Source organism: Symphalangus syndactylus, chromosome 7 (assembly GCF_028878055.3).
Source record: "Symphalangus syndactylus isolate Jambi chromosome 7, NHGRI_mSymSyn1-v2.1_pri, whole genome shotgun sequence".
NCBI classification, from domain to species: Eukaryota; Metazoa; Chordata; class Mammalia; order Primates; family Hylobatidae; genus Symphalangus; species Symphalangus syndactylus.
In genome coordinates this window covers 78480319-78507912 of record NC_072429.2, presented here as the reverse complement: position 1 = coordinate 78507912, position 27594 = coordinate 78480319, and the positions used below count along the sequence as shown (strand labels likewise).

Genomic DNA, 27594 nt, shown 5'->3' with positions numbered 1-27594 from the left:
GACAGTATAGAGATATTAATAGCATGGAGTCACTTCAGGTAGCTACAAGTAATTTTAAAACATCTGAATAAGTGCTTCTTTGTTGTCTGTGGAGTGCTACACAATGCTTCGGGCTAAACGTCAAGCAACACAGAAAAGAAGTCCCACTTCCTTTGTAGCCTCAGATGGCTTATGAAATTGAGACACCACCTGAAGACCACGACCCATACAATCAAAGTGACTTCATGGAAGACGAGTAACTGCAAAACCCTGTGAAAACAGATTGTTAACGCTACTAATGAAAAGAACTGGATTGTTACAGGAACCTCAAACTGTCCTTCGATCAACGGACATGACGCCTCAACACGCATTTTCCAAAGATCTCTGCTGATAATTCTGACCTTCGGTTAATTTAATTAATTTCATTTGATTTAATTCATTTGAGTGTTGTCCTCAGTCCTGCACTCAAAACAGGTTTTTATTATATGAAAATCTTCCTAGCTTGTCACCTAAAAAATCCGCATTCTATGGAAAAGACTATATAATTTTTCAAGAGATTCTTTGTAATTTTCACCTATGCTGGTTTATGACCTAGTTAGAGAAGACATCATAGGGCATTATTTAGGTAATAAAATACAGAGAAAAAATAGCCACTGGCATTTCTAAATAACGTTCCTGTGTTTTCTACTGTAAGTATAGGAAAGTAGGTGTTCGCAGATGCAGAGAAAGGGCATCTCCAAGGCCCTGGAGGAAACTTTTGATTTTATAAACAACTTGATGGTGGAAGGCAAACGCCATCCCGGTTCCCAAGCAGGCTCCACGCAGCCTCCATAGCCGAGTCCATCTCCTCGCCGTCCTCTTCCCTCCTCCCAGCCGACTTCCAGCCGGTGCGGGAGTCCGGGCGCGCACGGCCCTCCTAGCGCTGCGCCGCCCGCGCCGACGTGGCGGAGCGCACAGGTCGGCGGGGTCAGGTGGTTGGGTGACGCCCCGGGAAAGCGCTCCCGGCCGAGGGCGGGCGGCGCCGCCGCGCCCGACGCCTCTGGGGGTGGGGACTTCGCGGGAGTCGCCGGCGGAGGCGAGGAGGAGCTCAGCGCGGCGCGGCGGGCGATCCGAGCCAGGACGGGCTGCAGGCGGGGGTGGTGCAGAGGACGCGAGGCGGCGGGCTGGAGACATGGACCGCGGCGAGCAAGGTGAGGGCGCGGACCCAGCGCGCTTAGGCTCGGGCTTTGGCTCGGGCTTGGGCTTGGGCTTGGGCTTGGGCTTGGGCTCGAGGCAGGGCTGCGCGCGGCCCGGCGCCGGAGCAGGTGCCGAGCCTCCTGGGCCGGCGCCGCAAGTTGCATCTCCCGGATCCGGATCTGGCATCCTGGGGCCCTGGAAGGAGCGGCTCTGGCGGGGGCAGATGGGACTGCATGTGTGAGTGAGTGGAGTGTGCATGTGCTGTCTGAGTGTGCGTGTGTGGGGGAGAGGGAGAGAAGGTTCTGGGAGGTGGCGAAGGGGCTAGCGTCAGGGGCTGGCGGCCGCGAGGCGCATTGGGTGGAAAGCCGCGTGAAGGGAGCACGGCGCAGCCAGCTCCTGTAAGTGACTGGAACCAGGACAGAGGACAGTGGGTCGTTCTCGTACCTCCAGGTGGGAAACCCCCCTCTCCCTCATAAATTAAGACTTTCTGCCTTCTAAGTTCAGGTGGTTAGGATTTTTGGTGGCATATGAGCCGATAGGGGGTTTGGGAGGCAGATATTTATCATACTAGGAACCCCCAAATTGTGGAGTGGTGTCTGTGGGTTTGAGGGAAGAGAGCTTTTCGTAGGAAGGCTGAAATCCCACAACACAAAACCTTCAGTCTAATTTACCATAGCGTTGGGTGCACTTGTTTCTGAAAACTGCTCAAGTGAAACTGCCCCCAAATAGAGCAATAGTAGGGCATGGTTTTCAGATTTAAATATTGTTTCATCCTAGAGATCTGTGCTGATCATAAGCCAGTGACTGTACGCAGATGTGTGTGGCACGCTTTTAAAAAGATACATAAATGCTGAAAAAAGAAAACAAGGTAGGTAATCTTGGGAAGTGAGGATAGGAATCACTCCTGTTTTGAGCCCTAACGTAAGTTTTCATGTATTGCTTATTTTCCTCCAGTATGTGCTGTCACGTGTGCATTTTTATGTAAATCAAACCATATTCCAAATGTACTATCTTGTACTTTATTTTTTTGAGACTCCGGTTTTTTTGTTTTTTTTTTTTGAGTCTCTGTCTGTAGCCCAGGCGGGAGTGCAGTGGTGGGATCTCAGCTCACTGCAACCTCCGCCTCCCGGGTTCAAGCGATTCTCCTGCCTCAGCCTCCCAAGTAGCTGAGATTACAGGCATGCGCCACCACAGCCCGGCTCATTCTGTATTTTTAGTAGAGACGGAGGTTTCTCCATGTTGACCAGGCTGGTCTCGAAGTCCTGACCTCAGGCGATCCACCCGCCCGGCCTCCCAAAGTGCTGGGATTACAGGTGTGAGCCACTGGGCCAGGCCTGTACTTTACTTTCGTTTACTTGTAAGATAGACCCTTTGGAGCCTTTCAACTCTTTTGTCGCTCCCCTTCAGATTAATTTCACACTTAACACAAGTGCTTATAAACATTGTATACAATATGCTTTATATGTATTACCTATGTATATATATATTATGCATTACCTGTATAACGCATATATACACATACACATTATTATCTAAATTTTAAGCTTCTTGAGGTTAGAAACATATTTCATCTTTGATTGTCCTTAGTTGGGTAACATGATGACTTGCACATAGTAGACATGCAAATATTTCAGTTAGAAAGCTTGTCACATGTCTTGTATATATTGTTAGCCGGCTTAGGGGCCACCATGTAAGTCAGCATTATGTCTCTCTGGCTTTCAATGGGGGCGACGCAGGACGGGGGAGACATGACGACAAACATGCCCATGTGTATTTGTAAAATAATCTGTTTTACACTGTCGTTTGACATAATGATGTTTTTAGAATAACTATGTTTGGTACTTGCCAAAGTAAATTAAATGGCTGTGTTTTACTTACGTGAGTGGAGTAACTAGTTTTAATAGTGTTTGTGTTCTAGCTTGGGTGGTAAGAATCACAGTCATTGGTAGCACTGCAGTATTCCAACTTTTTGTGTAGTTTTCATAGGACTACTTTAAGTGTCTAATTCTAAGACATTTTTTTTTTTTCAAATCTTTAGCTTGTAAGATGAGTCTTTTCCTGTCTATAATTTTCCCATATTTTCTTTGGTTGAGGTGGAGGACTCTGCTCAGAATGAAAGAAGAGGCACTGCCTTGGGAGGGTCAGTTCATTTACTCCGAAGCTTTGCTGTGTTAGAACAACGTGGCCAAGGCTGGGTGCGGTGGCTCACGCCTGTAATCCGAGCACTTTGGGAAGCTGAGGCAGGCAGATCACTTGAGGCCAGGAGTTCGACCCCTGTCCAACAAGGTGGAACCCTGTCTCTACTAAAAATACAAAAATTAGCAGAGCGTGGTGGCACCGGCCTGTAGTCCCAGCTATTCAGGAGGCTGAGGCAGGAGAATCACTTAAAACCGGGAGGCAGAGGTTGCAGTGAGCTTAGATCAAACCACTGCACTCCATCCTGGGCGACAGAGTGAGACTCTATCTCAAAAAACAAACAAACGAAAAACAAACCCACCTGGCCGTTCCTTACTCTTGCTTCCATCTGCCTACCTGCCTTTTCATCTTTATGTTACCAGTGCACGCAGTAGGTGCTTAGAAATGTGTGTTGACTGCCGAAGATGAGCGAGGAAAGTGTCCAAGAGCAGGCCCCAGACATGGTTACCTCTGTGTCCCTCCAAATCCGTCTCTTGTTTCCCACTTTCTCCTGTTCTGTTTTCCCTCTCTATTCTCAAGAAGCAGAACTTAGCCAGAGAAAGTTGCTGATAAGGCAGTGCTGGGCTTGAAGAGTAAGTTTACATGGAAGATCTTTGAACTAGTAGAGTGGATGACTCAGTCTTAAATGAATCTGGAGCAAGACTCCTGCCTTAAACTGGAAAAGGCAGAACCTGGGATTTTAAACCTGGTGTTCACTAGCAAACTGTGTTGGCTGAAATAAGGTTTATCAAACTCTGTGATTGTCTCCTGAATTGTGATTTTGACAACATATTTAAAACCAAAGCAGAACATTTTAGGATTTGTTGAACTTTTAATAGTCTTTAATGTACATGGAGTTTTCTTAAATTTGTCCCTCAGAAAATCCCTAATGAACTCTAGTTGCAAAATTAAATGCCCTACCTCTTTTTTTTTTTTTTTTTTTTTTTGAGACGGAGTCTCGCTCTGTCGCCCAGGCTGGAGGGCAGTGGCGCAATCTCGGCTCACTGCAAGCTCCGCCTCCCGGGTTCACGCCATTCTCCTGCCTCAGCCTCTCCGAGTAGCTGGGACTACAGGTGCCCGCCACCACGCCCGGTTAATTTTTTGTATTTTTAGTAGAGACGGGGTTTCACCGTGGTCTGGATCTCCTGACCTCGTGATCCGCCCGCCTCGGCCTCCCAAAGTGCTGGGATTACAAGTGTGAGCCACCGCGCCCGGCCCCTACCTCTTGTCTTACATGCATTTATCTATTGAAAATGCCTCTTTCAACCTTCAGTTATCAAAAAATCTATTCTTGCTACTGATTGTACTTAACAGAGCTGTAAAGTTTTAAAATAAACACTGAGTTTTCCTTATGTTTTCAACCACGAATATTCTAATGCTCTGTAGTATCAGGCCCAGATTCTGTTGTTTTTCTACTTTCTCTCATACCTAGGGCTTCAATACAATACTTTACTTACAGTGAGAGTTCAGTGAACATCAAATGATTTAAAATACATTAAATTGCATAATGCCTCTCAAGAGTTTCCAAGCATTAAGCTCAGCGCAGCACATTTACTGTGTGTGGTATTTCCTGCTTTGATAGAGCAGTGCTGCTAACTAGAGCATACATTGTGTAGAAAACCCTCCTGACTATCTTTTATGGAGCTGAATAAATATGTATACTTGAGTGCTCTCATGTTAGTCATAACCTTTAGTTTAGCACTGTTATATAGAAGTGACAGTCACCTAGCCCACTACATTATACTAGTTTGAATTTAAACAAAGCAAAACAACTTTATAATTTTAAGGGGAAGAGGAATGGTTCCTGAGGCCAAAAAACTAGAGAGGAAAGGCTTCAAAAAAAGAATAACACAATAATATGTCACTATCATTTTAACATTGTAATTGTGCCTTAGAAATAAATAACAGAAATGTGGGGTATCATTTATTTAAAAATAAAGCAAATGTAGAGAATAATGGATAACAATTTTGAAGGTCTACTTGCAAGTCTCTGGGTGTGACCCACCCTACCCAGGCTGTTAATTTATTTGGTCAACAATTTCTTGATTTCCATATGGTGCTGATGTCTTTGTTAGCTCTTCTTCACTTCCTGCATTTATTTTTGTGTGGCAGGCTGCCCAGTCCCTAGGGGAAAAGCTGAATGGTAGGAGGGGTTGTGATCTTTTAGCAAGATTTCAAAACAGAATAATATGTGCATGTAATAAAAACAAATACACTTACTCACAGTACAAAACCAAAAAGAACACCCAAATCCCTGGAACTTCTGTGCTACTAAGACTTTTGTTGTAGGCTAAGATTATTTTCCTTTTGGGGTTAATTATTTCTGCTTTAATTATTGACTGTTGTGAAATCTCTCTTCTGAGACATTCCCAAATTTTATTTAAACTAGTGAGTACCAGCTGTACTGAAACCATAATTTTAGCCATGTATTTTTATTAGAAAAATGTTTCCGGCCGGGCGCGGTGGCTCACGCTTGTAATCCCAGCACTTTGGGAGGCCGAGGCGGGCGGATCACAAGGTCAGGAGATCGAGACCACGGTGAAACCCCGTCTCTACTAAAAATACAAAAAAATTAGCCGGGCGTGGTGGCGGGCGCCTGTAGTCCCAGCTACTCGGAGAGGCTGAGATAGGAGAATGGCGTGAACCCGGGAGGCGGAGCTTGCAGTGAGCCGAGACTGCGCCACTGCACTCCAGCCTGGGTGACAGAGCGAGACTCCGTCTCAAAAAAAAAAAAAAGGAAAAATGTTTCCAAGGGATTAAGGAATTTTAATATTTAGTGGAAGTTTTAAAAAAGTTAAAATGTAAAAATGCCTTTTGGAACCTAAGAATGGTTGTGTATTTTAGGAAAATCAGAAATATTGATGGAGAAAAAAGAAAATTACCCATAATCCTACGCTGAGAATGAGAAATCATAGTTAGCATATTAATTTATACCTGTTCATGTATCTATACTTTAAACAAATCACAATTTTATTATTATTTTTTTTGACGGTGCCTTACTCTGCCACCCAGGCTGGAGTGCAGTGGTGTGATCTTGGCTCACTGCAACCTCTGCTTCCCAGGTTCAAGCAGTTCTCCTGTCTCAGCCTCCCAAGTAGCTGGGACTACAGGCGCACGCCACTACACCCAGCTAATTTTTTTGTATTTTTAGTAGAGATGGGGTTTCACCATATTGGTCAGGCTGGTCTCGAACTCCTGACCTCAGGTGATCTGCCCTCATTGGCCTCCCAAAGTGCTGGGATTACAGGCGTGAGCCACCGTGCCCGGCCAACAAATCACAAAATTTCTTATTGAATATTGCATTTTATAACTTGCCCTTTTAAAAAAATCCTAAGAGTATTTAAAAAATACACTTTAATGGCCGGACGTGGTGGCTCATGCCTATAATCTCAGCACTTTGGGAGGCCGAGGCGGGCGGATCACCGGAGGTCGGGAGTTCGAGACCATCCTGACCAACATGGGGAAACCCTGTCTCTACTAAAAATACAAAATTAGCCGGGCGTGGTGGCATATGCCTGTAATCCCAGCTACTAGGTAGGCTGAGGCAGGAGAATCGCTTGAACCTGGGAGGCGGAGATTGCAGTGAGTCTCTCTCTGTTGCCCAGGCTGGAGTGCAATGGCACCAGTTTGGCTCACTGCAACCTCCACCTCCTGGGTTCAAGTGATTCTCCTGCCTCAGCCTCCTGAATAGCTGTGACTACAGCGTGTGCCTCCATGCCATAATTTTTCTATTTTTGTAGAGATGGGTTTCATCATGTAGTCCAGGCTGGTCTCGAACTCCTGGCCTCAAGTGATCCTCCCGCCTCAGCCTCCCAAAGTGCTGAGATTACAGGTGTGAGCCACTGCACCTGGCCTAGAGCAGCTCCATTTTTAATAGCCATTTGTATGTATTTATTTATAGATGTAACATTTTATATACTGTTATAGACAATATTTAACTTGTTCCCTGTTGATGGACATTTACATTTTGCCTTGTAGGGGAGGAAAAATTTCTCCCTACCCTTTTAGGGTTTCTGGTGAGGCCTGGGAATTAAACCAACATGAGATAGATTAACAGGAGAAAAGCATGCAAATTTGATTTAGTGCTTTTTACGTATTACATACCTTTTACCCTCGCAAGAGGAACGAAGACTCAAGGAAGTGGCTTGGCCTGATTGATTATATACTAAGTCAAAAAAAGTGGCAGTTGTGGAAAAGTAACTAGGAAGGTAAGGTTTAGTTTAGCAAGGTTTCTTTATGCAGATTTCTTTGGGCTTGGACTTCCTGTGATAAGAATGTTTCTTTCTTCCTGGTAAAGGGAGGACATCTTTCATACGGGAGCTTCATCTTCTGCTTTCAGGAAAAAGAGAGGAGGTTTGGGTGCCCTTCTTACACCTGCTGTTTTTCAAATGCCTTTAGCCCAAAATAATCAGCATGCTAAAGTGGAATGTTTTGGGATGCTGTGTCCTGAACTCCTTCACCCTGATATTTTGCTGTTAAAACAAAGCTGCAGCAAATGTATGTGTATGCAAGTCATTCCATAAAAATGCCAGTGTGTCTGTAGGAAGAATTCTTAGAAGAATGTGGCTGTTCAATTCTGATAGTGCCAAATTCTGCTCCATAGAAGTGGTGCCAGTTATACTTCCACCAGCATGTGTGAGCGTTTGCCTTCCCTTGCCATGTGGCCAGGATGTTGCCACACTTTTCCATCGTTGCTTGTCTTATAGGGGAAAAATGGTTTCTCAGTATATGTCTTACTATATGTATTTAATATAAAGGTAGTTTACTTCTTTTGATATGTTTACAATCTACATTGCATTTTCTGTGAAATATCTGGCCATATCTTTTGCCAATTTTTCTATTGTGTTTTATAGAATGTAGCCCCTGTTTGTGAGATGAGTTGTTAATATTGTTTTTCTAGTTTGTCATACCTTTTTTGACTTTATAGTGATTTTTTTTAACCAAGAAGAAATACTAATAGCTCTTTTTTTTTTTTTTTTTTTTTTTGAGACAGTGTCTTCCTCTGCCACCCAGGCTGGAGTGCTGGAGTGCAGTGGCATGATCTCTGCTCACTGCAACCTCTGCCTCCCAGGCTCGAGCAGTTCTTCTTGTTCAGCCTCCCAAGTAGCTGGGATTACAGGTGCGTGCCAGCATGCCTGGCTAATTTTTGTATTTTTTAGTAGAGATGGGGTTTTGCCATGTTGGCCAGGCTGGTCTCGAGCTCGTGGCCTCAAGTGATCTGCCTACCTTGGCGTCCCAAACTGCTGGGATTACAGGGGTGGGCCACCATACTCAGCCTAACTAATGGCTCTTTTCATTTATGGATTCTAGCTTTTGAATCATTTTTAGAAATGCCTTCCTCACTTTGAGTTTATGCTTTTATGGTTTTATTTTTTATGTTTAAATCTTTCCTCAATCTGGAGTTTGTTTTGATGAGATGTGAGGTATAAATCTTAACACCTCCACCTCCAATTGGCCACCCAACTGCCTCATTGACTAATGGCTTCTTCCTCTATTGATTTGAAATACCACTGTTGTCATGTACTAAATTCTTACATTCTTTTCTTTTCTCTTTATCTGTATGTTCATTGCCAGCAGCTAAACCTAGTTTAAGTTATTGTAGCTTCATAAAATGTAAAAATGTCTGGAAGGGCTAGTTTGCTCTGTTTACTCTATTTTTTTTTTCTGTCAGTTTTTTTCTAGGTATTCTTGCCAGACTATTTCCAAATGAACATTAGAATCAACTTATCTAGGTGAAAATTCAACAAAAATCATGCTAGCAGATCTTTTTCTCCTTCTCTCTCCTCCCCCCTTTCCCCTTTCTGTCTGTCTGTCTCTCTCTCTCTCTCTCTCTCTCAGTTAGAATTTGGTCTGTTTCTTTATTCAATACCCCAATATATGTTCATTAGGGTTATACTGTATACACTACACATACAGTTTTGTTTCTTGTTTTGGATGTTATTTGATAATAAGAATTTTACCACATCATTAAAAAAAGTTTCCCCAAACTATAATTTCTGATGATTGCACTCTTCCACTATTCAAATGTTTATTTAACTTTTTCTCTCCTGGAGTAGGGTTACATTCCATTTTAGCTATGATACTGCTTTAAGAGAAATTGTTTTAAGATAAATTTCCATAGACAGGTCAAAGGATGTGAATATATTTAAGCCTTTTGATGCCTGTTAATGAATCTCATTCTGGAAAACATAACTGTCATTGCCCTCTTTTTCTCATGGTAAAAAAAATACGTAACAAAATTTACCATCTTAATCGTTTTTAAATGTACAGTACGATAGTGTTAAGTGTATGTACCTTGTTGTGCAGCAGATCTCTGAAACTTTTTCATTTTTCAAAATGGAAACTCTGTACTCATTGAACAACAGCTTCCCAACTTCCCCATTCCTCCATCCCTTACTCCTGGTAACAATCATAGAACTGTGATTTTATGAGTTTGACCACTTTGGATACCTCATATAAATGGAATCATGCAGTATTTGTCTTCTTGTGATGCTTATTTTACTTAGCGTGATATCAGGGCTCATGCATGTGTAGCACGTGACTCAATTTCCTTCTTAAGGCTGAATAATATTCCATTGTATGTATGTACTACATTTTCTTTATTATTTATCTATCAATAGAAATTAAGGTTGCTTCCACATCTTGGCTATTGTGAATAATGCTGTAATGAACATGAGTGTGCAAATATTTCTTTGAGAGCCTGAGTTCATTTCTTTTAGAAATATACCCAGAGATGGGATTGCTGGATCATATGGTAATTCTGTTTTAATTTTTCCAGAATCTCCATACTGTTTTCCATAATAGCTTTACCAATTTACATTTGCACCAACAGTACGCAAGGATTCCAGTTTCTCTCCATCTTTATCAACACTTATTATTTCCCGTTTTTTTGTTTGTTTGTTTGTTTGGTTATGTTGTGTTGTGTTTTGAGACACAGTCTCACTCTGTCACCCAGGCTGGAGTGCAGTGGCTCAATCATAGCTTATCATAACCTTGAACTCCTGGGCTCAAGTGATCCTCCTGCCTCAGACTCCCAAGTGCTGGACTTACAGGTGTTGAGCCACTGTGCCAGGCTGTTTTGCCTGTTTTTGATCAGATTAGTTGTTGAGTTGTAGGACTTTTTTATATATATGTTCTAGATATTAACCCTTTATTGGATGTTTGGTTTGCAAATATTTTCTCTTATTACGTAAATTGCCTTTTTATTGTCTTTTTTATTCTTTTTTCTCTTTAAGAGACTTGAGTCTTTCTCTGTTGTCCAGACTGGAGTGCAGTGATGCAATTCTAGCTCACTGTAGCCTTGAACTCCTGGGCTCAAGGAGTCCTTCTGCCTCAGTCTCTCTGGTCATTTCCTTAAAAAAAAAAAAAGAAATTACAGAGCTTATAGGCTTCAATTTGTCTGTTTCCTAGAGAGGTTATAGATGTTATTATCCATTTGTATTTCCCTCTAGAGATTGTTACTTATCTACTTTAGGATCTTAGTGTGTCTTGCCTTCTCATTGTTCTCTGCCACCTTCCCTCCATGGCAAGTATTTACTTTTTCTATTTTGCTTATCATTTTGGTTATGTTAGATCTTTCAATGTTATTTTTATTAGCAAAATACAGTATTAGGAGCAAATATTTTCCAGGTGACATTTTGGGGGTAATTTGCATGGCTTTGTGTGGCTTTCAGTACTTCCTTCTTTGTGTCTTTTCTGTTTAGACACTTGTAATTGGTACTAAAAATAGTGATTTCAGACAGGCTATTAGTTTACATGCCTTGGCTCATAAGCATGGTGAGTGTGTTTTATGTTACAGCTATACAAATGTAAATGTCAGTTTTAAAAATTATTTAAGGCTGGGCGCGGTGGCTCACACTTGTAATCCCAGCACTTTGGGAGGTTGAAGTGGGCAGATCACTTGAGGTCAGGAGTTCGAGGCTAGCCTGGCCAACATAGTGAAACCCTGTCTCTACAAAAAATATAAAATTAGCCGGGCGTGGTGGTGCACGTCTGTAGTCCCAGCTACTCAGGAGGCTGAGGCAAGAGAATCGCTTGAACCCAGGAGGCGGAGGTTGCAGTGAGCCAAGATCGCGCCACTGCACTCCAGCCTGGGTGACAGAGCGAGACTCCGTCTCAAAAAAAAAAAAAAAGAAAAAAAAATATATATAAAATGTGTTCTTGATAAAGTTTTGGATTGGGAACTTATTAACAGGATGAAATTTCACCCATTGTATCCTTAGTTTATTTGGAGGCATTGTGGTGTGGAAAAGGAGCTTATGGTCCAATCAGGAGGGTTTAAGAAATAAAGATGATAGTTTATCCAACCCACTAGAATCTGTACTTGGCTAGAGATAGTGTCACTAGAATAGGAGACTGCCTTACATTTTATTCCCAGCTTGCAGTTCAAGTAGGTATGTAGTAGGAACTCCATAAATATTTCTCATATTGCACATATATCAATCAAAAAGACTTCTAGCATTAATAGAGTCAGATGGGTTTGGATAGAAAAGACTAAGAATTAAAGAAGGAACATGGTTTGGCAGGGAGATAGGAATATATGTTCTAAATATGCTTATAGTCTTACATATAATCACTGAAAATCTGTCTGTGAATAAAAGCTAAATTGGTACTTTGCTCCTAAGGCATGTATGTAAGAATGTGTGTGTATACATAGGTAGAAGAGACAGTGTTGGTTAAATTTTTGTTCTTGAAAGGATATTGGATATAGTGCCCAATAAATGCTTCATAAACACATTCTCAATGCTGTTCTATTGAAGTTAGTTATTTACTTCTTTTTTCTTTTTTTTTTCTTTTTGAGACAGAGTCTTGCTCTGTTGCCCAGGCTGGAGTGCAGTGGTGTGATCCAGGCTCACTGCAACCTCTGCCTCCTGGGCTCAAGTGATTCTCGTGCCTCAGCCTCCCAAGTAGCTGGGACTACAGGCATGCACCACCACGCCTGGCTATTTTTTTTTTTTTTGTATTTTTAGTAGAGATGGGGTTTTGCCACGTTGCCCAGGCTGGTCTCGAACTCCTGAGCTCAGGCTATCCACCCGCCTTGGCCTCCCAAAGTGCTAGAATTACGGGCATGAGCCACCGCCCATGCCCAGCCAGTTATTTACTTCTAATGCATTCTGAGCCTAGGAGACATGGATGGTCTTAGCACATTTTAGTAGTAGTTTTTAAAAAACACATTTGAGAAGGGCAAGGAGTATGTTCACAGTAGTGGAAAGTGCTTGCTACTAGTAAACCAGAACAAAAATTCTGTAAAGAGGGAAAAATGCAAACATTTTGCCTGTCTGAGACATTTAGCAAATGGATGATTAATCTTCCATTTCAGTATGGAAGTTGTAATATTCTGTATGGAAGTTGGAATATTAAGTATGGAATATTATTTTATGAGAACCCAGAATGATAATGATGATGATGATACCACACAGCCTTCAAGAACTCTTACTAATTTTCTACATATTATCTTGTTTCAGTCTTTCAATGCTGCAGGAAGGTAGGACTGGTACATTTTCATTTTATATATGAGGAAACATAATCTGAATGGTCACGACTTCTCCAGATGTACTCTGCTGGATGTGGAGAGCTCTACAAAAGCTTCATTCCAAATCTTTTGTCTCTAAGAGAATAATCTGGAGTCCAAGAAAAATTTAAACTACATTTTTTTTTTCTTGAGATGAGGTCTTGCTCTGTCACCCAGGCTGGAGTGCAGTGGTGCAATCATGGCTCACTGCAGCCCTGACCTTGTGGGCTCAAGCAATCTTCTGACCTAAGCCTACTGAGTAGCTGGGACCACAGGCACACACTACCACGCCTGGCTAATTTTTTTACTGTTTGTAAAGGCGAGGTCTTACCATGTTGCCCAGACTGGTCTCGAACCCCTGGGCTCACGTGATCCTCCTCCCTCGGCCTACCGAAGTGCTGGGATAACAGGTATGAGCCACTGCCTGGCCTAAACTACGTTTTCTAATCAGTTTATAGGGCTAGGAACATCTCATACTTTTTAAAGAAATGTTTTCTTTCCAAATAATTGAAACAAAATTGGAATCTGAAGTAACACAGCTTCAGCTTTGCATTACAATTACTTAAGTTTTCCAGCTGGGGTTTTACGGGGTCATTTTTAGTAATACGACTACTGTGGTTACCAGCAACAACATTTATTGTTTTCTGTATGTCAGGTTCTGTCTAAATGCTTTTCGTGTTTCATTTTTGAAAAATTTCAGAACATACCCTGTGAGCAGATGCTAATAGTATCCCTGCATTACAAATGAAACAGAGCATGAAGGGACAGAGTAATAACTTTTTCAGGGGCACACAGCTTGGCGCAGACAGATCTGGGATTTTGATCTGTGACGTCTGGCTAGAGAGTACATGTCCTTACCCAGCTACATAAAAGTTGCAGACAATCTTCCTTTTCCTTGCAAAGGTGTTGTTCAAAAGCACAGTACAGCTGTGGTAGGAACCATGGAAAGGAGCACCAAGCAGTGTATCTATACCAGAGTCTGGCCCGTGTGTCTGATCTTATGCGTCAGAATTAATTGTAAATTAGTTCAGAATACTGAACCTGAAGTCATACTGAGGTTCAAAATTTGGCTTCATCATTTTCTGGTTGTGAGACATTGGATAAGTCACTAAACTTCTCTGAGGCTGATATCTCACATATGCTTGAAAATTAGGTACAAATCTGTTACTAGTACTGGTGCTCAATAGATACTGATTTTTGAAACTGAATATTAGATATTTCTGTAAAATGCTAACTCAGTGGTTCCCGGTTTAACCGAAACATTTTGTTTCTTTAGAGACAAGTGTGATATTGGACATAGTGCTCAATAAGTACTTCATAAACGCATTTTCGATGCTGTTCTATTGAAGTTAGTTATTTCCTTCTTTTTTTTTTTTTTTGAGACAGAGTTTCGCTCTGTTGCCCAGCCTGGGGTGCAGTGGTGTGATTAGGCTATGAGCCTGCTCTCAGGCTCATAGGCCATTCTGAAGAAAGAAACATACAACTAGGCTGCTGTAGTAGTGTGGGTGTTGTGAGAGGTTTATAACCCTGGCCGAGGAGGAAGTGAGCAACCCTGGCTGGGGTCTTCAGAAAAGAATTCCCAAAGTAGGTGACCTTTGAACTTGGACTTGAAAGCTCCTATTGACTGAATGTTTGCATCTCCCCCACCCCCATTAGCCACCACTCTGGCAGTGGTAGATAATGCTGAAAGATTTGGGTTCCATGGATGGGGGTGGGGGGTGGAGTTGAGGAGAATTGGGGTGGGGTTGAAGAGGAGTGGGGTGGGGAGGAGGAGAATGGGAGGGCTGGTACAATGGATTCCAGGCCTGCCGGAATGGGGGAGTGGTAAAGGGAAGGCAACCGGAAAGGGAGACTGCTCTTTGGAGAAGTCATGGGTGTTTTAAAGGGAAATTTGGATTAAGTGATGGGAATTTGCTTCGCTATTTCCAAGCAAATATTCCCAAGCAAACAGACTATAGATATTAAATTTGAATGTTGTTTTTAGTTCCTCAGTAGAGAGGTTGAGTAGTTTGGCATTTGTGTGTGTTTGTAAAATGAGAGCAGAAACTAGAGGCAAGGGAGAATAACTGGATTTGCTATGCCTGTGGATGCCACTGGTTTTAGTTAAGATGCTTTTAATGCAAAATGTATTTTAATAGTGATATTGTAGAGTTTGACCTTCAAGAAGCTCAAGTCTGTAAGCAATAATTCACTTTAATGTGTAAGAGCCTTGCAGAGAATAAGAACATATTAAATATTTGCGGAATGAAAGTATTATACTTTCCTTGGGTGGTATGATAGCCAGAGAAGCAGTTTAGTCTAGAGGTGACATTTGGATGAAATTGTAGTAACGCTGTGATTTTAGAATTTTAACTAGTGATTTCTAAGGGCCAACCTGAAGCTTGTTTTCATCGTGGAGTGTCTTGGCTATGGGACTGATTTGTGCAGCTTCTAGATTTGTTAACTATTCTCGCTCAGGTTTTTTTTGAGAAATGATTTTCATTCCAGAACAGCAGTTCCTCGACCTGAGAGTCAGTCAGTGCTTTTCTTCAGGTCGTTGTTGAGCGGGAAACCTATCGGCCAAGGCTGCCTCTCCTGGTGACTTTATAGTGGATTGACACTGCTGATTGTGTCAGGGATTCAGTGAAAATCCTGACTGATGGTAAAGAGGGCATGGCAGATTTCTCTTGGTTTAGGGGTTTTATTTTTCCCAGCATTACCATCCTTTCCCAAACTTATTTCCTTTTTTTTTTTCAGCCTTCAAGAGGGGCCTCTGGTTCCAGGAACCCTGTCTTCCCCTTGGTTGGGCTCTGGCTGGGGCTGTGGTCACTGCAGATGACATTCTCTTGACTGGATTATTAATTTCATGATGATGACTATAGACATTAAATTTGAAAAGTAGTGAAGTCTGATGAGGCAACCAGTTTTTCAAAGTGCACTTTGTGAATTCCCTCCAATCCAAAGTGGAGCAGGAACCTCAAATCACTGGTTAGACTTGGTATTATTAGATAATCAGCTCCATTTTGGCAAAGAGCAGTCTCCCTTTCTGGTTGCCTTCCCTTTACCATTCCCCCATTCCTGCAGGCCTGGAATCCATTGTACCAGCCCTCCCATTCTCCTCCACCCCAACCCACTCCTCTTCAACCTGACCCCAATTCTCTTCTACTCTACCCCAATCCACGGAGCCCAGATCTCTCAGCATTATCCACCACTGCTTCTTATCACCAAATCCAGTATCTACTCTTCCCTCTCAACCTACTTGGCATCCCCACAGCGCTTGAAAGTCCAACACTCCCATTTCTTAATTAGTACCTTCCTTTCCCCCTGAGATGTTCACATTCCTTGCTCATTTCTCCTTGTTTCTCCTATTCTTTTTCCTGGGCCATCTAAACAGCTTAATAGCTTCAAATATCACACGTCCTCAGGTCTCCTAAACCTTGATATCCTGCCCAGCTCTTTCTCTTAGAAATCCATATGTCACTCCTGAATCTACCCACATCGACATCCCACAAGAACTTGGTGATAGTTTTAAAACGTGTTCACACATTCGTTGATACTCCTTCCTCTAAAAGGTGTTCTGATTCCCCTCTTCTTGAATATGGGCTGGCCTTTGTGACACATTTCTAGCTAGTAGAATGAGACAGAAGTGACACCATGTGGTTTCTAAAGCTAGGCCATAAAAAGCCACACAGCTTGTACCTGCCTCTCTTGGAACTGCTGCCTTGAGAACCCTGAGCGAACATGTAAGAAGCCTGGGCACCCTGAGGCTGCATGCTGGAGGCCAGGCAGACAGAGGCAGGGGCCAGGAAACTTCAGTTGCTAGGTCTTCCTGGTGTCAGTAGCCCCTTATGTGAGCAGATGCACCTTCAGATGCCCCCAGCCTCAGTTTTCAAGTCCCCCCAGCTGAGGCTGAGTGGAGCAGAGAATAGCTGTCCCCACCAAGCCATGCCCAAACTGCAGTACTGTGACCGTAACAAATGCTGTTGTTTAAAACCACTAAGTTCTGGGGTGGCTTGTTATGCAGCATTGAATAACTGGAACAGACCTTAAATACCATGTACCCCCCAAACAAATGCATCATCTCCATGCCTTCATTTGCTCTTCTTTCTATATTTTCTTTTCTTTTTTTTCTTTTTTTTTTTTGAGATGGAGTTTTGCTCTTGTTGTCCGGGCTGGAGTGCAATGGCACGATCTTGGCTCACCGCAACCTCTGCCTCCTGGGTTCAAGTGTTTCTCCTGCCTCAGCCTCCTGAGCCACTGGGATTACAGGCACGCGCCACCATGCCTGGCTAATTTTGTATTTTTAGTAGAGACGGAGTTTCTCCATGTTGGTCAGGCTGATCTCAAACTCCCAATCTCAAGTGATCTGCCCGCCTTGGCCTCTCAAAGTGCTGAGATTACAGGCATGAGCCACCGTGCCTGACCCTTTCCATATTTTCTATCTCAGTAACTTCTCCATTCAATCTGAAAGAATTTCTCTACTCTTCTTTTCCTCAGATGCCTCGAGTCCCCCTCTACTGCTCAACATCTGACTATTCCAACCCTGAGCCTTGCAGAAATCCAGCACCCACAACCCATGACACCCCCTACCTGGTTTGAGGATTCATAAATGCCTTTTTGCCCTCTCATACCTCTTCATTCTTATACATGCTGAATCTTCTTTGTAATTTCTTTCCTTACCATTCTCTTTATTCTCTCACCACCTCAAATCACTGGAATAGGGAGGCCCAAGGAGAGGGAGAGAGAGATGGAGGAATGGCCAGTCAGTGGAGCAATCAGAACACACACAACATTTATTGATTAAATTTGCTGTTTTATACAAGCATGGTTTATGGTGCACCAAAACAATTACAGTAGTAACATCAGGCCTGGAGCAGTTGTTTATGCCTGTAATCCCAGCTACTTGGGAGGCTGAGGCAGGAGGATTGCTTGAGCCTGGGAGGCAGAGGTGTCAGTGAGCCAAGACTGCCACTGCACTCCAGCCTGGGTGACTGGTGACTGAGTGAAACCTTGTCTCAAAAAAAAACCAAAAAAAAAAACAACCAACCGACCAACCAAACAAAACAACCCCAAAAAACAATTATAATAGTAGCCTCAAAGGTCTCTCACCACAGATCATCATATACATAATTTATGTATGATTTATATCTTATATTACATTTTTTTCTGCAGGAATAATAGAAAAAAAACCCTGAAATGGATTTCCTACTTTGTTTATTTATTAGTTAATTTCATTCTACTTCAAAGCTAATTTAGGTGTTTTGTGTGTGTGTGTGTGTGTGTGTGTGTCATGATTCAAAGCATAGAAGAAACATTTTGAATTATTAATTGAGAATTTAAAAAATCATACTTCATTAGTGTAGCTATTTGAGTTTCTCTGTATGAATTTTGGGCCAAGGAGAAACATATAGAAGCCACAGCAGCTTTCCCTTTTCTTGATTCAAAGGGTCATAATTTAAAAACTTATTAGAAGCTGAAGAGGACATTTGATTTTTTGTTCTCACTTAAAGGGAGAGGGAAGTAAGCAGTGAGTCAATTGCAATTCAAATCTGGTGCCATCCCAGGACATAGACCTCTGTCATATTGTCACGTCCACCTTGGGCCTTGCGCACATTGGCCACCAGGGAGGGTTCGACTCCAGAGAGCCTCACCTGTGTCTAGAGCTTGAGGAGGCTGCGGGCTGGGCCTGCCTCTTCCACAGGAGTCCTAGGAGCCCTCCTGATACTCCCCATGGGGGACAACAGGGCCCCTTGCTTCTCTGTCTCTCTTGCTTCTCCTGACCAAGTTGCCTGCCCACCCAGTCACCCTTGAGCTTTTGACGATCATATTATTTTTTAGAATTTTAAAGGTGTGTTCATTTTCCCACCAACACTCCTACTTCATAGCCTTATTTTGTGCAGTGAACAAAAGAAGATGTGATTGTGTCCTTCACAGTGGGGCAGGTTCTGCTCCTCCTTTTTGTAGAGGTTGGAAAAGGTGAGTGAAAGGACGCAGAGGGAGAGATGGGGATGGTTTGGGCCTTTCTGCTGTTGAAGAGTTTGAAATTCTTAGTTCTTTTCAACCAGTTCTATGTGGAAAGAAAGGTATTTTATTTGACAGTGATACTAACGTTGAAGGAGTGTTTCCTAGGGCCTGGCTCCCGCCAAGCACCTACGGGCAGCAAATGCCCTATTTGTCCTTCACATCAGCCCTGGGCAGATGTATTTTCCCTTTTCCTGTTTTACTGATGAGGGAGCTTAAAGTTTAGGGACATCAAGGACCTCCCCAAGATCATAGAGTTTATCGCCAATATTTTACTGCCTCTCCATAATATAGAGAGCTCTTATCTTAAATGGATTGGTTACAGATGTAAATTTGCCAAAATGGAGGTGATTTATTTAATAATACCAAGTCTCAAATGTTGGGGGTTTTAGCTTTGAATTATTGAGTTAACCTCTAGTAGAATGTTATGATGCCAGTGTAGCCAAAAAAGAAAAGAGAAAAAGTCTTGCTTTTGCTGATTTTTAAACGTGCCTGGGACCTAGGAGGGGAGAAGGCAATGATGAGATGTGGAAAGTGCTGGAAAGGAGGCATTCTGCTCACCCTTGTCCAGCCTTCTTGAGGGATCATTGCTCCCTTTGAGGAAATAGTTTTTCCTACCAAGGCACTACACTCTGCTTATTCCAAGGGAAGTCCATGGACAGCTCACTGTGCGGGCCCCATGTCTTGGAAGCAACTGTGGTGCCATTAACTTCCTTCAGTTCCTGGAGCATTGCAGTCAAAGCAGCTGTACTTAATGTAGTTTGTTTTTTCCTGCGCTTGAAGTAATTCTTTATCATTTTTTGCATAAGTTATACATAACCTTAGTGGAGAAACCTGTGAAAGCATAGAAGTAAGACATTTCTTTGTAATAAAATCCTAGTAACCTCAGCACTCTCCTCCCACATTTGTTAGTGCCTAAGAGTCTTCTTTTATTTAATATACATATAAATTCAGGGTCAAATATGCTATCAGAAACATAAACACATTCTAATGAAGGTAAAAACTAGTTTTATTCACAAATGTTTTTGTGTACCCTCCCTTTCTCCCCTCCCCTGCACACACCCTGTCAAGTTGATATTCAGGTTCTTAATCACAAGCATTTACTTGCCACATAGGCTGTCTTTGGCAGGCCTATCAGTTTCCTCAATTTGAAGGAAACCTGAGACCTGCTTGTGCCTGGCATTTTTTTTTTTTTGAGGCGAAGTCTCACGCTTTCGCCCAGGCTAGAGTGAAGTGGCGCAATCTCGGCTACTACAACATCTGCCCCCGCAGATTCAAGCGATTCTCTTGCCTCAGCCTCCCGAGTAGCTGGGATTGTAGGCTTGCACCACCATGCCCTGCTAATTTTTGTATTTTTAGTAGAGACGGGGTTTCACCATGTTGACCTGGCTGGTCTCAGACTCCTGACCTCAGGTGATCTACCTGCCTTGGCCTCCCAAAGTGCTAGGATTACAGGCATGAGCCATTGCTCCCGGCCGCCTGACATCTTTCATGTGAGAGATCTTTGGAGCTAGACACACCAGTTACTCTTTTGGATATTAAGTGGTAGTGGGTGTTTTTTGTTGTTGTTGGGAATGAGTGTTGAGGAGGAAGGGCGTTTTCATCACAGCATTTCACACCTCCTTTGGTGCTGCCATTCGAGTTTGCTTCTGCCCATGTGATTCTGTCAGGTACTATCAAGGGTTGGCCTGGCTTCTTCATCCTCCTGCTGAGGATATGGCTGGCGTCTCTCCCCCGTCAGCTCTCTACCTCTGGGTAGGAAAAGGTATTCAATATTCACCTCCTGCTCCTGGGGTGGGGGTGCATGAAAGGCAGGTCTGATCTTCTCCCTTTCTCAAGCTGTTACTGGCTATTTAGAAAAGTCTGTTCTAGAAGGTGCGTCTAAAGCCTGGATATTGCCTTTCTAGCGTTGCAGTATTCTATTTTTGAAGCGATAGAGAGGTGCAGGGCTCTTGTTTATATTGAAAGCTGCTTACCAGGAAGTACTTAGGTCTCTTCTGACAAAAATCAACATAAGTGCAATTAACATTGTCTTGCTTTTAACTTAATTTGCTTTCTAATTCATTTAGCAATGGATATATTACTAAATGACCTTGTAATATATCTTACACCTGTCAAAAGACAAAATTACAACAAATTTAGTTATAGATCTAATTGGCGTTTATTCATTATTTGGTAAGTGGGCAGCCTCCATTCAATGAAAGAGACTGAGAGCTTCCACTGGGCAATGTCAGAACAGTACCTTTTATAAAGGAACACAGAAACAGAACAATAGAAAAAAAAAAGCTGATTGGTTAACAACAAGTTACTTCAGGTTACTTCTTTGTAAGGGTTAAAGCAGAGGAGACTTTCTTATTATGCTGATTCCGGTAGTTCGGAATCTCCTGTTTCCAGAAAAAACTGATCTTTTTTTGAGGATCTACTGCTTCTTTAAAGTTTCAATATGATTATGTGGCAGTAAGCATGAGTGACTCACTTTGGTGTGGTCTGGCTTTTGGGGCCTAGTGCAGGAGCTTAGTCCAAAAACAGTGGCCTCCCATAATTTTTGTTTAATATACTTTAAAAATCACTTTGGCTGTTTCTTCAAGTTTTAAGCCTATTCTTTTTAGAGGTAAAATATACTTTTGTTATTTCTCTTTCCCATTGTAATAGTCTGTTCTCACATTGCTAATAAAGACATGCCTGAGACGGGGTAATGTATAAAGGCAAGAGGTTTAATTGACTTACAATTTCACATGGCTGGGGAGGCCTCACAATCATGGCAGAAGGTGAATGAGGAGCTAAGTCATGTCTTACATAGTGACAGGCAAGAGAGAGCATATGCAGGGGAACTTCCCTTTATAAAACTATCAGATCTCATGGTTATTCACTATCACAAGAACAGCACGAGAAAGACCTGCCCCCATGATTCAATTACCTCCCACCACGTCCCTCCCATGACACATGGGGATTATGGGAGCTACGATTCAAGATGAGATTTGGGTGGGGACACAGCCAAACCATACCTTTCTTCCCCTGGCCCCTCCCAAATCTCATGTCCTCACATTGCAAAGCCAATAATGGCTCCCCAACAGTCCCCTAAAGTCTTAACTCATTTCATCATTAACTCGAAAGTCCACAGTCTAAAGTCTCATCTGAGACAAGGCAAGTCCTTTCCACCTATGAGCCTGTAAAATCAAAAGCAAGTTAGTTACTTCCTAGATACAATGAAGGTACAGGCATTGGGTAAATACAGCCATTCCAAATGGGAGAAATTGGCCAATATGGAGGGGCTACAGGCTCCATGCAAATCCGAAATCCAGCGGGGCAGTCAGATCTTAAAGCTACAAAATGATCTCCATGTCTCACATCCAGGTCATGCTGATGCAAGAGGTGGGTTCCCATGGTCTTGGGCAGCTCCACCCCTGTGGCTTTGCAGGTACAGCTTCCCTCCCAGCTGCTTTCATGGGCTGGCATTGAGTCTGTGGCTTTTCCAGGTACACAGTGCAAGCTGTTGGTGGATCTACCATTTTGGGATCTGGAGGATGATGGCCCTCTTCTCACAGCTCCACTAGGCAGTGTCCTAGTGGGGACTCCAGTAGGGGCTCCAACCCCACATTTTGCTTCTGCACTGCCTAGCAGAGGTTCTCCATGACAGCCCTGCCTCTGCAGCTAACTTCTGCCTGGACATCCAGGCATTTCCATACATCCTCTGAAATCTAGGTGGAGGTTCCCAAATCGCCATTCTTGACTTCTGCGTACCCACAGGCTCAACACCAGGTGGAAGCTGCCAAGGCTTGGGGCTTGCACCCTCTGAAGCCATGGTTGGAGCTGTACCTTGGCCCTGTTTAGCCATGACTGGAGAAGCTGGGACACAGGGCACCAAGTCCCTAGGCTGCACACAGCAGGAGGGCCCTGGACCTGGCGCAGGAAACCATTTCTCCCTCCTAGGCCTCCAGGCCTGTGATGGGAGGGGCTGCTGTGAAAGTCTCTTGACATTCCCAGGAGACATTTTCCCCATTGTCTTTACGTCTATCTAACATTTGTCTCCTCATTACTTATACAAGTTTCTGCAGCTAGCTTGACTTTCTTCCCAGAAAATGGGTTTTTTTTTTCTACTGCAAATTTTCCAAACTTTTATACTCTGCTTCCTCTTGAGTAGAAATTTCTTCTGCCAGATACCCCAAATCATCTCTCTCAAGTTCAAAGTTCTACCATTATCTGTAGGGCAAAAAGCCACCAGTCTGTTTGCTAAAGCACAGCAAGAGTTACCTTTGCTCCAGTTCCCAACAAGTTCCTCACCTCCATCTGAAACAATGTCATCCTGGACTTTATTGTCCATATCACTATCAGCATTTTGATTAAAGACATTCAACAAACTTTCCCACATTTTCCTATCTTCTTCTGAGCCCTCCAAACTGTTCCAACCTCTGCCTGTTACCCAATTCCAAAGTTACTTCCACATTTTTGGATATCTTTACAAGCAGCACCCCACTATAACAGTGCCAATTATTAGTCTTTTCTCACACTGCTAATGAGGAGACATACTGGAAAGTGGGTGATTTATAAAAGAAAGAGGCTTAATTGACTCATAGTTCCACATGGCTGGGGAGGCCTCACAATCATGGTGGAAGGCGAATGAGAAGCAAAGTCATGTCTTACATGGCAACAGGCAAGGAGATTGTGTGCAGGGGAATGGCCCTTTATAAAACCATCAGATCTCATGAGACTTACTATCACAAGAACAGCATTGGAAAGACCCACCCCCATGATTTAATTACCTCCCACTGGGTCCCTCCCACAACACATGGGAATTATGGGAGCTGCAATTCAAGATGAAATTTGGGTGGGGACACAGCCAAACTATATCACCTATGTAGTGGCAAATATTTTTTTGTTTGGTTTTGTTTTAATAATTGGATATTTCTTGTATATAAGGCTGTAACAACACTTTTTGCTTCATCTTCTTTGTGTAAATAACTTACGCTTCTTAATGGATACAGCTAAAAATTTGGCCTTGTTAAAGGAGGAAAAAAATAGGCTGAATAGTGGGAAGTGAGCAGAACTGTGTTTGCTTTTAGGTTAAAAAAAGAAATGATTTTTCTCTATACAACGGAGAAACATGGCCCAGAAAGTGGAATGGCATACAGCTGTTTCTTTGTAGTTCATCAGTCTTCGAGCATGGGCTTTTGCTTGTATCAAAATATAAGTGGGTTATGATGACCTCCCAGAATCCAAGAGAATAAAGCTTGAAATTGGAGTAACTGATGTTCCCCAAACCCCAGAGTGAGAATGTGCTTTTATTTAGCATTTTCTCTTCAGCAAAATCTGAAGAGCGCTTGTTACAGAGAGCAAAACTTTTACTTGATCTTTTATCAGAAAGTTAAAGAATATCTAGGCTGTTTTAGATATTGGCTTTAAAACTGTTGTATGATATATGTCAAGGGTGAGGCCACACACTGTTGACATGAAATCCACTAAAATCTCACTTAAAAACAATTTAGGACCAGGTGTGGTGGCTCTTGCGTGTAATCCCAGCATTTTGGGAGGCTGAGGCAGGAGGATTGCTTGATCCCAGGAGTTAAAGACCAGCCTGGGCCACATAGGGAGATGCTGTCTGTATACACACACACACACACACACACACACACACACTTAGCTAGGAATGGTGGTGCATTTGTAATCTCAGTTACTTGGGAGGCTGAGGCAGGAGGATCGCTTGAGCCCGGGAGGTTGAAGCTTCAGTGAGCTGTGATTGTGCCACTGTTTTCCAGCCGGGGTGACAAAATGAGACCTTGTCTTGAAAAAAAAAATTTAGAAGTGGAAAATTTGTAAGTTTTAATAAAATACCACTTAACTTTTTAGCTCTGGTTTGGAACCTGACTTATAGCAATAGTAGGGAGATTAATAAGGTTACCTCTTATGGCAGTCTCTCAACTGAAAATTGAGTATAGTTATCTTATTTTTAGATTTATGGATGTCTATAAACCTTATTTTAAAGTGAGTTCCTGACTACTCTTGTGGCTTTTATTTTATCTTTACAAGCATTGGCAGTAATGGTTGATTTCACTTCTGATTATGAAGTTATTAGGAAATAAAGTACAGGGGGTGTGGGGTGTGTGTGTGTGTGTGTGTATGCGTGTGCACGCATTTTCCAGGCCCCACTGTCTGGAAGAGGCTTGATTAGAGATTAGAATGATAGTGGCTAGAGGGCCTCACTAAGGTTTGTTCCATAGGTCTCAGAGCTCCCTTTTTTGTCGCCTTTGCCCTGCTGCCCTGCTCAACAACCCCTGCAAATGTAAGGATGATGGTGGGGGCTGGGAGCTGGGGTGGCCGCTGCGACATGTAGTGCTAAAGAATCAACAAAACAGGACATCAAAAGACTATGTAAATAGTTTAGCTTTCCCAAACAAGGTTTTCATTGTTCGTTCTTTTTCATCCTTTGGTAGCTAGCTGTCCTTCCTACTAGTGTTGACTGTTTGTCATGTACTCTCTCCACCGGAGTCACCAGTAAGACCAGTCGAACTCTGTTGAGAGTTTTGGAGTAAAATTCTGACTGGACGTGTTTTTTTGTGCTTTTTGTGATCGGCAGTGTTTCAGTAGCTCTTAGTTCCCGGAACCTCATTCTCCTATTCTGTCAGTGAAGTCTCCCTTATTTTTGCTGAGATGCATGGTTAACCATTTCCCCAGGCTCCTCCCTAGCTCCTGCAGTATCTTAAAAATGGTACTTTTAACTTCCAGGAGCAATACATGAACACAAGAGTATAGATAAAGATAGGCAAGAGTGTAGATAAAGAGAGTTGTGCAGGGACCTCATCTGGTGCAAGTTTGGCCAACCTTTTCTTAGTGATTTTTATGCCTGCCCATGTAGGCCAATGGTTCTCAAGCTTGTTAAAACAAGACCTCACACCCTCAGAGGGCTTGTTAAAACAGACTGCTGACCCCACCCACAGAGTTCTGGTTCAGTAGGTCTGCGGTGAGGCCTGAGAATTTGCATTTTTAGCAAGTTCACCGGTGATGCTGATACTGCTGGTTCAGGGACCACATTTGGGAACGCTATATAGCACGGGATTTTTGTGTGTGCCTTTTAAAAAATCAAATGCTGTCATGCTTGTGTTTCTGTATTTTTCATCAGCTCTGTGTGATGGAGCACTTTCTGTGCTAGTACATATTGATCATTTCATTATTTTTAACTGCTGCATAGTGTACCCATATATAAATGTGCCTTAATTCTGTTAATGGATACTTGATTCTTTCCAGTATTTTTTGTTAACTATTATAAATAAATCCTGCATTGAACATCTTTGTTTATTCCTCCTTTATGGAGCTATGTTTGTCTAGGGTAATATGGAGAAGTGAAATTGTTGAACATGTGCACTTTTTGTTCTATTTTTGTTTTAATAGATAATGGGACCATCACTCTATGATGGTCACCACATTAATGCCTAGCCTTAGGTGGTTTGTTTTATTCTCTGCCTAAGCTGAGGCTAACCCGGAGTTGCTAGGAAAATCATAAATGTGCTTACTGGACCCTTTATAAATTGAACCTGAAATGGGCTTTGGACTGCTAGCCAGTTTTTCTAAGTCTTTTGTAGACTACCTAAAAGCAGTGATAGTCAACTGTTTTTTTTACCCTACCAGCACACCTGATAAATAAGAATTGCCCTTAGCAACAATGGCTCACTTAGGTGAACTTCCAGGGGCTATATGTCCAAGTATATTTTTTTACACGACTTCAGTGCTAGACTTTTCCAATCTGGATGTTCTTACCTCATGTTAGATTCCATGTATGTTTAGCCAAATACAGCATTCTTTGTCCCCTCTGCCTTCTAAACCAGTTTGTCCTGTTTCTGTTCTGGGCAGTGATGTGTGTTAGGTGAGTTGGGCTGTAGGCAGGGCAAGTGGGTGTTACGTCCTAGCAGTACCCTTTTTAATTTTTTGGAATTAATAAATTAAAATTGGGTGGGGGAGAGCTCACACTGAGTTGTCTACTCCTTGTTTTGCCAAGTTATTAAAATCAACTAACAAAAAGCCACCATGTTTTTATAGATGTGAGATTTTTAACACTCCTCCTCCCCCTCCAAAAAATCAGGAAAAACATTATCTCAGAATAAAGGGCATTACTTTTAAATTTAGTGTCAGGAACATTGTGGGTTTTTTCCCTCCTCCTTTTGTCTCGGACAAGTGAAAATAATGCTATTGTCTAGAGTTGCCCTAGGTTGTAAAGAAACTGAGTCATTTCTTGAAGAAAAGATTTGATGTCTATATTACATATTCCTAATTAGTTCCCTATTAGTTGGTCATACTGCTGATGATGTTCCTGTCTAATAGTAACTTCTGGGGCATGAAGTGGGCCTGGAATGTGCAGTACTCCTGAAAGAAGAAAAATTCTTATGATTCTTACAGTCACCCATTCCCATTCCCGGAGCACCTGATATGTGCCCAGCACTGAGCTGAGTCCTGGATACAGAGAAGTAGGGGAAGGTGTTCTTACCTTTCGGCTGCTCCTTCATAGTCCAGCTTCTTCAGTAGCACATAGGCAACTTTCCCATGAAAATGTGTTCGACCTTTTGTGATGCAACTGCCATGCCTGCTCAAAGCTCACTTGCCATCATAATCTTTACATAGATTCATCACTTCTGGCCACATGCTGGGATTAAACAAGATTACTGTTACATCTTTGAGCCTTGTGGGAGAATCTGCTTTTCACTTAGCTGTTCATGCAGGGCAGGGTAAAGCAAAGAAATCCTTTCTCTTGTAAGGAAACTTTGATA

General features: G+C 42.6%; 1 protein-coding gene across 4 annotated transcripts in view; it reads left to right on the top strand.

Annotated features, from left to right (window-relative positions):
• The first annotated feature begins 937 nt into the window (after positions 1–937).
• Positions 938–27594, top strand: part of TPD52 (tumor protein D52) — a 135639-nt gene continuing 108982 nt past the window's right edge. For 3 of the 4 annotated variants that reach the window (XM_063643336.1, XM_063643337.1, XM_055286590.2), the window contains exon 1: positions 963–1169. In XM_063643336.1, coding sequence (XP_063499406.1) covers positions 1151–1169 — 19 coding nt within the window. In that variant the 5' untranslated portion in view covers positions 963–1150. Of the gene's footprint in view, positions 1170–27594 lie in introns of all 4 variants that reach the window. The other variant, XM_055286591.2, reaches the window with a different exon arrangement.